At 49.4% G+C, this 11,784-nt stretch overlaps 5 protein-coding genes across 5 annotated transcripts; 1 reads left to right on the forward strand and 4 right to left on the reverse strand.

The window, feature by feature from the left end:
- Positions 1-333: 333 nt before the first annotated feature.
- On the reverse strand, positions 334-1,497 carry N7455_005064 (uncharacterized protein; the record flags this gene model as incomplete). The annotated part of the gene is made up of 1 exon (XM_040957622.2): positions 334-1,497. One exon carries the CDS (start codon positions 1,495-1,497, stop codon positions 334-336), a length of 1,164 nt encoding a protein of 387 aa, XP_040811885.2.
- A 1,759-nt stretch (positions 1,498-3,256) lies between these two features.
- Positions 3,257-5,554, forward strand: N7455_005065 (MDR family MFS transporter). Its single transcript, XM_040957671.2, has 4 exons — positions 3,257-3,724; positions 3,791-4,170; positions 4,220-4,646; positions 4,716-5,554. Exons 1-4 carry the CDS (start codon positions 3,278-3,280, stop codon positions 5,361-5,363), a joined length of 1,902 nt encoding a protein of 633 aa, XP_040811985.2. The 5' UTR covers positions 3,257-3,277; the 3' UTR covers positions 5,364-5,554.
- A 533-nt stretch (positions 5,555-6,087) lies between these two features.
- N7455_005066 (Mpv17/PMP22 family protein) lies at positions 6,088-6,857 on the reverse strand (the record flags this gene model as incomplete). The annotated part of the gene is made up of 3 exons (XM_040957664.2): positions 6,088-6,240; positions 6,294-6,710; positions 6,762-6,857. The coding sequence occupies 3 exons, from the start codon at positions 6,855-6,857 to the stop codon at positions 6,088-6,090; spliced, it is 666 nt and encodes a 221-aa protein (XP_040812000.1).
- A 249-nt stretch (positions 6,858-7,106) lies between these two features.
- N7455_005067 (cytochrome P450) lies at positions 7,107-8,837 on the reverse strand (the record flags this gene model as incomplete). The annotated part of the gene is made up of 3 exons (XM_040957597.2): positions 7,107-7,994; positions 8,049-8,660; positions 8,760-8,837. The coding sequence occupies 3 exons, from the start codon at positions 8,835-8,837 to the stop codon at positions 7,107-7,109; spliced, it is 1,578 nt and encodes a 525-aa protein (XP_040811918.2).
- A 916-nt stretch (positions 8,838-9,753) lies between these two features.
- Positions 9,754-11,259, reverse strand: N7455_005068 (C2HC5-type zinc finger protein; the record flags this gene model as incomplete). The annotated part of the gene is made up of 1 exon (XM_040957630.2): positions 9,754-11,259. One exon carries the CDS (start codon positions 11,257-11,259, stop codon positions 9,754-9,756), a length of 1,506 nt encoding a protein of 501 aa, XP_040812006.2.
- Positions 11,260-11,784: the final 525 nt, after the last annotated feature.

Consider the following 11,784-nt stretch of genomic DNA (forward strand, 5'->3'; position numbering starts at 1 on the left):
CTACCTGCGGGTGCGGGCATCTGCAATTATCAAGCCCCATTATTCCATCCATCCTCCATAACGATATTACTATATTGGGGTCGGGATTTCCAATATGAAGACGCATAGATGTCTTCGAAGCCTTCCAGGCGGGAACGGCGTGCGATAACAGTACATTGCATTGAACTGGCTTCTATGCCCATTGTCATCTTCAGTTCTTGTCTATTTCTTATTTCACAATTCCATTGCTTATTATTCAATCTCCGAGTAAATGTACCGCAGTATGGGATAAATAGAACAATATTCACATAAGTCCTACTGGCATTATGTACTTCCGAAACAAATCAAAATCCTCTATTTACCAGGCTCATATCCAATAGCTCGAGATGCCTGCACAAAATCAATACGACCAGCGGACCCCATCAGCAAGGCAACCTTGCCACCATTGGTAGTTGGATCCTCCCCAATGAAGTTACCGGGGAACCCAATATCAAAAGTAGTCGCCGCCTCCAAAAATTCAATCTGCTTATCCGTAAGGCGAATCGACAAAGCCTGAATATTATCATGCAGATGCTCAATCTTGCGGCCTCCAACAAGCGGGAACACATTCGGCGCCTTGCAGAGCACATAAGCCAACGCAATAGTAGTAATCGACTCAACCCCATGCTCAGCAGCAACAGTGGCCAACGCCTCGGAGATACTCCTCTCTTCTTCCGTCTGCTCAGCACCCATCACACTGCGCAGACCCTCACCCACCTTCTTCCGCTCCTCGAGCTGCTTAGCAGTTTGGAAATGTCCACCACCAAGCACATCCCACGGCGCAAGCGCCATGCCGAAATGCCGCGCCATGGGCAGGATATCGCGCTCGAAGTCGCGACGCATCACATTCCACCGTCCCTGGTAAATGGAGAAAGGCGTCTTGCCATGCGCGCGTGCATACGTGTTCGCCGCGGCAACGACCCACGCGGGCGAATCCGAGATACCGAGGTACATGACCTTGCCCTGCTCGACGAGTATGTGGAGGGAATCCATGATCTCCTCGATGGAGGTGGTGTGGTCCCACCAGTGGAGGTAGAGAACGTCGATGAAGTCGGTTTGGAGTTTGCGGAGAGAGTCGCGGACGCTGAGGATCATGCTGCGCTTGTGGTTCCCGCAGGCGTTGGGGACATTGCCCTTCCCGGCTGCGTGGCTGCGGTAATCGGTTGTGAACTTAGTGGCTAGCACAATCTGGTCGCGGTTGTTACGTGCGGCCATCCATTCGCCAAGCCAGGCTTCGGATTGCTCGTTCTGGTAGTTGTTTGCTGTGTCGATGAAGTTGCCGCCGGCGGCGACGAAGGCGTCGAGTAGCGCGAATGATTGTTCTTTGCTCATGCTACCCATAGCTTGGTTCCAGGCGTCGCCGATGGACATCGCGCCGAGCTGGAGGGGGGAGACGCGGACTCCTGCTGTTGAGGAGAGGACCCGGTACCGACCCAGAGGGGTAGCGGGCTCTGGAGCAGGTGCAAAGAGTTCGTCCATTGTATGGTTGATATAGTATATTCTTTGTTGTTAGGCAGATTGATGGTGGTTAGATTGAAGTATTCTAGTCGGCTGAGGTGCCCTTTTATACTTGGGTTTCTTACTGTATTATAAATGAACCCCGGAGTTAATAAATCGGTGGGAACCGCTAGGTGGTTTCGTCAACTGATTTGGCGGGTCCATAAGGCCCTATTGATCGGAATTAAAGCTCCCCCTCTATTCTATCTCCGTTCTCAATATCTATAGGCCCTACATGGACAGTAGGTAAGTAGGTAGATAGACCATAATCAAGCTCCATGCTGCTAATGCTGCATGTGAGTACTGCATGTTGTACTAACCAACTGTGTAGTTGTAGTCTGCCTGGTGTAGGCACCTGTAACACGGCCCCTCCCCGTGGACAGGTATGGGTATTCCCTGAAATCTTCGAAAATTTAGAGGTTTTGAAGCAATATTCAATATAACTATGTTCGATATAGCCTAGCAATGACAAGCTTTCTCTATTCCGAGTACAAATACTACTCAGATGATGACTTCAAGACAGATATTTACTTCCTCGTGGATACCATTGAGTACTCTTCATGGGAGTGTCAGTGTAAATCAGCTGAGACCATGCTAATGCTGTACTAGGGGACATACATGCAAACCATCTATATCTGAAATATGTCAGCATAGCTGTACAATTTCCTCTACGAATGGGAGAGGTACCTTATGACCTCTGTTGATTATTTTCTTCTCTCTCTCTTTCTCTCTCTCTCCCTCGTAAATGTGAGTATGAGCATCTGAAGAATACATAGTAACCACCGAACTATGAAGATCAGGTAGGAACAAAGACACGCTTAACCCCGATCTCCGGTTTGCTTCCGTGGTTCCAAGCCGCACTAATCCCCATCCAGTTAGATCCCTGTCAGCTTCAGCCGTCGATCATTCCTTCAACAACATTTGTAAACTCCGCAAGAATTACATGGAACTATTAGCTCATCTCTCCACTTCCATCAGAATTGTCCGGTCGGATCCCATGTTTATCCTTTCCCCTTGTTTTATCAACAGCGGTGTACTGCAATCCGTTGCGGCAGAGACAATGTTTCTCTCTGTTGGATGCCCGAGTAAGGGGCGATGTACTATTCACATCCCCCTGATTGCTGATTGGCGAGCAATCGCAAATGAAGACTTTTACATAAGTTCATGCAACAATTGAATAATAGATCACCCTGGTCCTTGCATTCTCCTGACTGCGGCCCCGCCTGGGCAAAGCGAACTCGATATTTCGCCCGCGTTCAAGCGCGAATTTTGACTCAGATCCTGTCGGATGAGAACAATTCCGTTGTCTTTTCTGACAACTCACGATGTTCGGGACTCCTGCAGCTAATCATAGTTGCATAGCCGCATCGTCAATTGTTGCGAACTAATAGACTGACTAGTTCGTTTCTTGAGAACTAAACTTCGCTGCCTGGCGAAAAAAAAAAAAAAGAATTCCGCAGGATATGCAGCTCGGCGGAGGCCTTCATGTACCACATGGACACCTGAAATATGATCGCAGGGTTCTGTGGAACCTGGATTGGCCCTTTATCCCCTCCCAAGATATTTAGAGGCAAGGTTCCTGATGAGACCTGTATGAACTGGTTGTGTTTCTAATGCCAATCATTTGGCTTATTCTCTCTATTTCTTTTTAAGTCTCGCTATTTTCCTGTTTCTGTTCATTCGTCCCAACTTTCGTTAAATCTCATTACGGGCTTTTTTTTTTACTTTTTTTAATACTGCTGGTTTGTTCGTTTCGTTCATTATGGGCTTCCTCGATGCCTTCAAAGCCAAATCTCCCAAAGAGGCAGATGTACCCGTAGACAAGACTGAGCAAAACACTGAGCACAAAACTGAGCACAACAACGTGGCACCCAATGACGACACCCATTCCCAGTCCGGAGGTCAGACTTCGAAACCCTCTAGTGAGAAAGAGAGCACTCTGGTCGATGAGCCTTTGACGAGAAACTCGACTCCATTTGGCGGCACCGAGAAAGAACTTGCGAGCCGTGACACCCCAACGCCTGTTCACAACGACTCTAGCAAAGAGCTGGTCCCCAATGAACCATTGGACAAGCAGCCAACGCAAGAAGAGAAAAAGGAGGACGGTGATGCTGAAACGCCAGAGGAAGAAGAGGAAGAATATCCAAACGCATGGAGATTATCTCTGATCAGCATTGCTCTCTGTCTATGTGTGTTCTGCGTGGCATTGGTATGAACTATCGGGTTGCTTTACTTGATACTTGATAGGTTTATCCAGCTAACACCCATCCTCCAGGACAACACAATTATTGCAACAGCAATCCCCAAGATCACTGATCAATTCAACTCGCTCGACGACGTCGGGTGGTATGGAAGTTCGTATCTACTGACAACATGCGCCGTGTCCCTGATGTTCGGCAAACTCTACACATTTTACTCGATCAAGTGGATCTATCTCATCGCGCTCTGCATTTTCGAGGTCGGTTCGCTCGTCTGCGCTGTCACTCCCACCTCCGTTGGACTCATCTGCGGCCGAGCCATCGCCGGACTTGGGGCGGCTGGTCTTTTCTCGGGCTCTATCCTCATCATCAGCAAGAGTGTACCCCTGGTCAAGCGACCTATGTACACGGGTCTCATTGGCGCGATGTTTGGCATTGCCAATGTAGCTGGCCCTCTGTACGTTCTTTCTGTTTCTTGATTGCCGAGTTATGCTAACTTCAGACAGTATGGGAGGCGCCTTCACCGACCACCTCACTTGGCGTTGGTGTTTCTATATCAACTTGCCACTCGGAGGAGTGACTTTCCTCTTCGTGCTTTGCTTCTTCCAAACGCCAAAAGCCATCCTGAAGAAGAACACCCTGAAGGAACAGCTCAAGGAGCTAGACTTGATCGGTTCCATGTTTTTCCTACCCGCTATCATCAGCTTGTTGCTCGCGCTGCAATGGGGCGGCACCAGGTATGCGTGGAGCAGCGGACGCATTATTGGCTTATTTGTGGTCTTTGGCGTTCTCGGTCTCGCCTTCATTGCTGTCGAGATTTGGGCCGGGGACCGCGCAACCGTCCCACCGCGCCTGATCAAGAACCGTAACATTTGGGGCTCAGCATGGTATGCTCTTGCTCTCGGCGCTGCTTTCTTTGTCCTGACATTTTATGTGAGCACCCTTTCCATTTCTTCATTTCCCGTTCCCACTCGTACCGATCAAAGCTCTAACAACTCTTAGCTCCCTATCTGGTTCCAATCAATCAAGGGTGCAACCGCCTTGAAATCCGGCATCATGAACCTGCCCATGATCATCGCAGTTGTGGTTGTATCTATTCTGGCCGGTGGACTAGTTACCGCCTGTGGATACTACACACCCTTCATGATCGCCTCTTCCGTCATCATGACCATCGGTGCAGGACTCCTGACGACCCTAGAGACAGATTCAAACCACTCCAAGTGGATCGGATACCAAGCTCTCTTTGGTATCGGTCTGGGTATGGGCATGCAGCAGCCTATGATTGTCGCTCAGACCGCCCTTAAGCCCGCAGATATCCCCAGTGGCACAGCTATCGTCATGTTCGCCCAGACTCTTGGTGGCGCTATCTTCGTCTCAGTCGCACAGAACGTGTTCCAGAACCAGCTCGTCCGGAACTTGGCGCACTATGCGCCTAATGAGGACGCTCCGAAGCTCATCTCTGCTGGCGCTACCATGCTCCGCACTATTGTTAGTGGCGATGCCTTACACCGTGTCCTGATCGCCTATAATGCCTCTGTTGTGAATACGTTCTACGTCGCTGTCGCCATGGGCGCGTTGTCGCTCATTGGACCCATCTTCGTTGAGTGGTTGTCTGTCAAGGGCAAGAAGATCGAGGTGACGGCTGTTTGAGGTTCAAATTCGGACTGGGGAGTCTTTTCGTGCACATTCTTAATTTTTGCTCCCTTCTCCTTTTTTGGGTCCTGTTCTTTGTGAGATGGTCCACGGATTATCGTACTGGGCCATGTGCCCAGCTTTCTATTGTCTATGATAATTGATGCGTATATTAATGTCGGATAAAAAGCCCAATCAATATAAGTGCTTTCTGTGATAGAATTTATGTTTCGAATGAAAGTTTTTCTTTAATTTCTCGATTGGAATAGAACCATCTCTTGGCTTGTTGCTCATTGGCCTAGTATCATCGGATTCACCCATAGCCATACACGATTTCCAGTTATGATCCTACCAACCCGAGTTGGAGGGTGATGGATAAAAATGACTGGCGTAGTGTTCCAAGGGGACAGACTTTTGACCTAGTGATAACAATGGTGTGGATGGCCAAGAGAAGATGAGGAACCCCTGACTGACTGTAGCAGATGGGTATAAAACTTGATTCCAACATGAAAGGACCCTTGGAAAACTTTATAGATCAGGGTCAGCAGCAGATCTATTTGCAGTAAATCTAGTATGTCAGCAGGAAAATGAATATTTTCTTTACTTCTTTTGACTTTGAATCAGGTTTTATATTATTTGGCTTTCACAAGTAAAAGCTTGACATATTATTCTAACATTTCCTTTGATAATACAACGCTGAAGTAACAGAAAAGAAGCAGGATGACCGGGAAGAACGACAGACCTAAACGCCTGCATATAAGCTCAAATACACACCCCAGATCACCCCACATGCACTTCCAAAGACCACTCGTCGGTCCACAGGAATGACTGTGTACATCAAGACTGAAACAACAGGTCGATACTTCAGACGGGCACTCATAAGAGGCCGGAAGTCCTGCAGAAGTCAGTATATACTCAACACTATCGTTCAACAGCAGAGCAACTTACCAAAACAACCAATTCCCACGACTTGGCCAGGGTCTCTCCCTTCAGCAGGTTGATGAGAACCACAAATAGCACGAGATTCACGATCGAGGCAGCCGTCTGGTCAAAGAAGAATTTCATGAAGAAGCTACGCAGCCCGGATTTCTGCACTCGTGGCGCCCATCGGACATGCTTCTCTTTCTCCTTGTGGCTAGGGAGCGAATCATCCTCACGAGATTTTGAAAAGAGGGAAAGCCATGAGCGGGGTGAGCAGATAGATTTCAGCGATCGAACACTGAATGCACTTGAGAGCTCGGAACGCGTAGGAAAGCCTGGATAACGCGCTTCCAGGGCGCGTTGCCAGTAAAAATTAGGGGCCACGATTAAGAGGCCATAGCCCAGAAATTGGAGCAAAGCGGGTGTATTTAGAGTGAATGGAGCCTAATAGTTTGTTAATTGTCAGGGCAAGAAAACATGGTTAGTAGTTCTTACTTTGTTGTTGCGCTGATCAATCAACTGCGCGAGGATGTTGGAGATAGCATTCAAAATAGTCGCCTGCACGAACGTCACAATCAGGGGCGAGGTCATAATGAATAATCCCCTTCAATCAGGTCCATGTAAATATGATTATTCAAATGTACACAAATAAAATGATTAAGAAGAGATGCCAAGGGCGCAACCGTGTCCTGAGAAGTTGAGGATGGTAGGGGGGGGGGTGGGTAAGGCTGAGAGATTAAGCGACACTTGAATGTTTCAACTTTTTACATCTTTCTGCATGACCGCTTTTGAAATACGGAGTATAGAATGATAAACTGCCTGAAATAATTTTCAACTAAATTATCTTCGTCGAAAAACAACATTCGGTCCATTCTTCGCGGAGGTGAAATGATCCGTCAGCGCCAGATGCCCCCCCACGTCTTCGCCCTGACGATCCGCCAATGACATGTCAAAGAGGAACACCAGCCGCGCCAGTGTCAGCCGCATCTCCATAAAAGCCATACTCTTCCCAATACATCCACGGGGTCCAATGCTAAACGGACAAAATGCGTGTCGCGCAGTCTCAATGCTCTCCCTGGTCGTCTGCCATGACATTCCAGAAGCCATGCAGGTGGCGTCCTCAATCCAGCGCTCCGGAATAAAGGTCCCTGCCTCCCGGTAGTATCGCTCTTGACGGTGGATGGAGTATGTTGGCGTGCCGCAGTCTGTGCCGGCTGGTAAGAAGACTCCATCGACCACAGCGCCACCTTGCATCACTTCGCGGGGAATCGCACCGGGCACGGCTGGGGCCAGACGCAACGCCTCGTCAATGCATGCTTTGAGATACACCAGTTCGCCAAGCTGGCTGCCAGTAATGATCTCTTCAACTTCATTGAAGGCGCCGCGAACCTCGGCGCACAGCTTGGCCAGTGCATCTGGTCTCCGAACGAGGTAGAAGAGTGTGGCTGCTAGTGTAGTTGAGGTTGTGTCGCTGCCCGCAATCATGAGGACATTTGACTCGCCCCAAAGTTCGGGCGTGTTGAGTCCATTGCCGGTCTCCGGGTCCTTCGCGTTCAACAGGTAATAAAAGAAGTCCTTCTTGGCGTCCCGACCAATCTGGGTACGCTCCTTGGCCCGCTCGTTAGCTTCAACGCGCGAATTCATAATGAAGTTCCATCGGTCGCGGGTCAGCTTGCGGATGAATATCTGGTCCAGACCCCATGTGTCCAGGGGCATCCAAAGTCCACACTATGACAAAATCAGATAAAGGTGTTCCCGAATGATAGAAATAGAAATGCTTACCACATAGTGCCTATTCGCAGCACGATCTACCAATCCAACCTTATATCTCCGAGTCTCGGAAATAAGCATGTCAAAACTCTTGCCGAAGCAGAGCTCGCCCATAACATCGTACGAGAGATAACTAAACCAGTCACCCATGTTCTTGACATTGCCCTTCTGATCATGCGACTCGAAATCGCCATCATATCCAGCTAGGACGGCACACAGCTGACGCACGTGGAGGAGCATCACATCCTCCATGCCCTTAAGAGCATTATCTGAGAAAGCCTGGCTAAGCACTCTTCTTTTGCGACCATGCATGCTCTTATCAATAGCGTTGTGTGTGTTATACACGCCCTTGATGGCAGGGAAAGCATTGTAGAATTTGGCCTTCTGAAGGTGTTTCCCGTGTCCGTAGATATCGTGCAATCCACGGTCAGAGTTGACAGAGACGAAATTAGGCGCAACACGCACGTGTGTCCCATACTGACTGTGCAGTTTGTGCAGCCAGAGATGGCGGTCGCCCTTCAGGCCATGGTAGAGCTGGACCCAGGGTGTGATAGATGCGAGGAGGGGGCCGTTGATACGGCGGAGCGGGTGGATGAAGCGATTGTAGAGGGTGTAGGCGAGGGTCTGGAGTGAGTTCGATTAGCCTACTTATGGGACACAATATTTCTTGGAAATGGGTGATGGAGGGCATCAAAATGTGTCAAAAGGACGGGATATGCGTACCGCTACGGCTAATAGGCCTACCAAGCCTCCCAGAAGCCTCTGTAGAGAAAAGGACTCCAATACAGATTCAACGAGCATTTTGTGAGATGATCATCAAGAAACAACCTATTGGCTCAACATATTTTACATATGTACTTTCCAAAGTTATCATATGTCTCAAACCCTTTATACTCCAGCTGCCGCCGATATCCGCCGCCAACCGAACGTCGTCGTCAATGACGACGGACCCGTACTACGAAACAATTCCTGCCGATGAGACTGGAGTCCCAATTAAGAGTTGCTGATTTCTACTACGGATAGCGTTTTATTTGGCTCGGTTATAGGCGGTTGTTTGAGGGATGATACATACATTAGAGTGCCGGTGATTGGTTATGCTTAAATATCCACGCACTATCAACTTTATGCTATCCGCGGGGAAGCCTACTTCATGTCTGGTACTTTTGTGGGGATTCGGGGTTCCAGTGGGCTCCCAAAGAAATGATCATTTCAATCCGAGGCCTGATGAAAATCGTGGGGATTCATTGTCAGTTATATACATAATGTAGGAATGCAACAGATGAATGTATCTTTTCTATTTTTGGCAGACTGCCGTCATCCCCTACCTAATTCAGTACTCCGTACAGCAGTAGTCCCCTGCTAGCAGATATTCCCCTCTATCGACTCCACTGACTCGGTTGTCTCCTGGGATGTGTGATAATACCACCGGGATTAGCCGAATTACAACGGGTAATCGTAATCAGACATCCGCTCCGAAGATGCCGCCCTTTTTTAGGACCGAGGAATGCGCCAAACGCAGTCAGGGGTACAGAGTAATCACGCTTTTTTTTTCCCCTGCGTGGGGCTGACCTGCAACACTGATATCAGCTATGAAGCCGGTGATAGCCCCTATAAAGTACCTCCCGACTGGTTGATTCAGGATTATGAAGATCACCCGAAATGGTGTTTTTGAGACTCAAGCTTTGGGTCTTGTGGTTAAATCGATGTGAGATTATGTTTAGGTCGTATGCCCATGTACTCCTCCATCCAAAATCCATTGCTCGTTGTCGTCGTTGTCATCTTGCACACGTCGCCAAGTCTGTTTTCGTTCGGTTTGCTCCGCTGGTTCTGCCTGCTTTGTCTCGGGGGCACGCCAAACAGGCCGCATAAGACCACCAGCTGCGAGAAGGGGGTTTCGGCTGAAAGCATGTTGTCCTCGCGGGCTGTCTTCCGCGCCTCCTTCAGCAACAGCGCCTCCTTCAGCAACAGGGTCACGCTCACTAGCCTCTGGAGTTGGCTCTGCCGGTGCGGAATGATAGACTCGGCGGACCTTGCCACCCTTAATATCAAGACTCATGACAGTCTTTTTCCTCTCCCACTCAGGACGAGCCTTCTCGTCCATCTCGCGCTGAATGCGCTGCTGCTTCTTGAGCGCCAGCGCTCGTTGTGTGGGTGTCATCCATAAGGTTGAGGCGACATTCGGAGTCTCGAAATCAGCTGTTTCATCGACAACCTTGGTCCTGCGGGCATTTTGCGCTTGGAACTGGAGCAGCTTGTCCCTGTGTGCTTTCGCGGCATCCAGTTTGCTGGGGGGTTCAGACCCAGCAGTAGGCTTAGGACCCCCTTCATGGTGAACACCTTCATTGTGTACGCGCATCTTCTCTTGTCCACGCTCCGCCCGTAGTTCCCGAATCATACCCTGCACTTCTTCGGCGGAGAGGAGCGGTGTGCCGCAGAATGAACACGGCTGTAGACCCTCGAGCGAACAGATAATTTTCCCGCAGTTGAGGCAATTGGGCGCTGGATCAAATACTGGATGTAGGGATCCGTAGCAGGTGCAACTGCGTCTCTCCCCCAGACTCGGATTCGTCGATACCTCCAGCGCGGCGATAGCTGCGGTGAGGTCGGAGATATCGTTGGTTGTAAGAGCTGTGTTGCCCTTGGACGACGATCCCGTCCCTCCACCTGGACGTGCTGACTTGCTCACTTTTGATCGCACATTCGGTAACATGTCTGAGATTGTAGGGCCACTCGCAGATGGTGGTGGCTTCGGAGATGATGCGGGTAAGGGAGAGGGAATGCGCGACGAGGCTGAGGATCCATGTGGCGATGGTGCAAGAGTGGGAGCAGCTGGTTTTCGAGAAGACATATAGTCTTCTTCGTCTGCTTTCTTGTAGCCGCCTCCTACATCGCCGTAGTTGTCAGGTCGACGTGGTGGGCCGGCAGTGTGCAGCGGGGCCTTCTTCTTGCCCTTCTTGGCTCCTCCGCTTGATCTCGATGCATCTCTGCTTTGCGTGGAAGGGTTCTGGGGTGGTCGCTGGGGTTCTCGGCGTGAATTAAACGAGGAGATGAATTCTAGGGCGGCCGGGGAGTCGCCAAGTAGGTTTTTGAGGTGATCGGCACATGCCTCCCTCGAGAGGCTGACGGCATAGTCGATGACCTGAGAAAGAGAATCTGGATCCAGCGGGAGAAGCTGGGAGAGACGAGGAGCTGCCCATGCCTTAAGATCAGCCATGTTAGACATTTCGGCGTTGGTGAATGACAGATGAAATGCCCCCGAGGCCGGATCCCCGCACTTATTAAGCGTCGACCGTCGCCCATGTGTCCACGGAGTCCTGGGGCTAACCACCCACGTAGGCACAAAGTCTTCCCAAAAAAAAAAGTCCAAATCAATTTCAACATGAATCTTGGACCAGGATACACATATCCAATGTCAGTGGATAGATTTTCTCTTGTTAAATTTGGATATCAACCATACATAAGATCCGCTTTTTGTCCAGTGTTTTTTGAGGCTAATATATATACTTGGAGAGCAAGCCTGATATATGAGGGGTTGGAGGTTCTCTTTATGATTTCGCTATTATTGTATACCTCTGGAAGTTTCAGCCAGTCAATGAGTTTAAAGTAACAAGAGACAAAAGAAAATATTGATATTAGCACAAGTCAGTGGCATATTTCTTGCAGTGCCTCGGTCAGTTGTATTTCATGTTGTCAAGTAATGTACATCCTACAAAGCCCATCCCCCTCATCATCATTCATCTATGCAGAT

This window comes from Penicillium solitum (assembly GCF_028829755.1).
Source record: "Penicillium solitum strain IBT 25940 chromosome Unknown utg000003l_segment0_segment0, whole genome shotgun sequence".
NCBI lineage: Eukaryota > Fungi > Ascomycota > Eurotiomycetes > Eurotiales > Aspergillaceae > Penicillium > Penicillium solitum.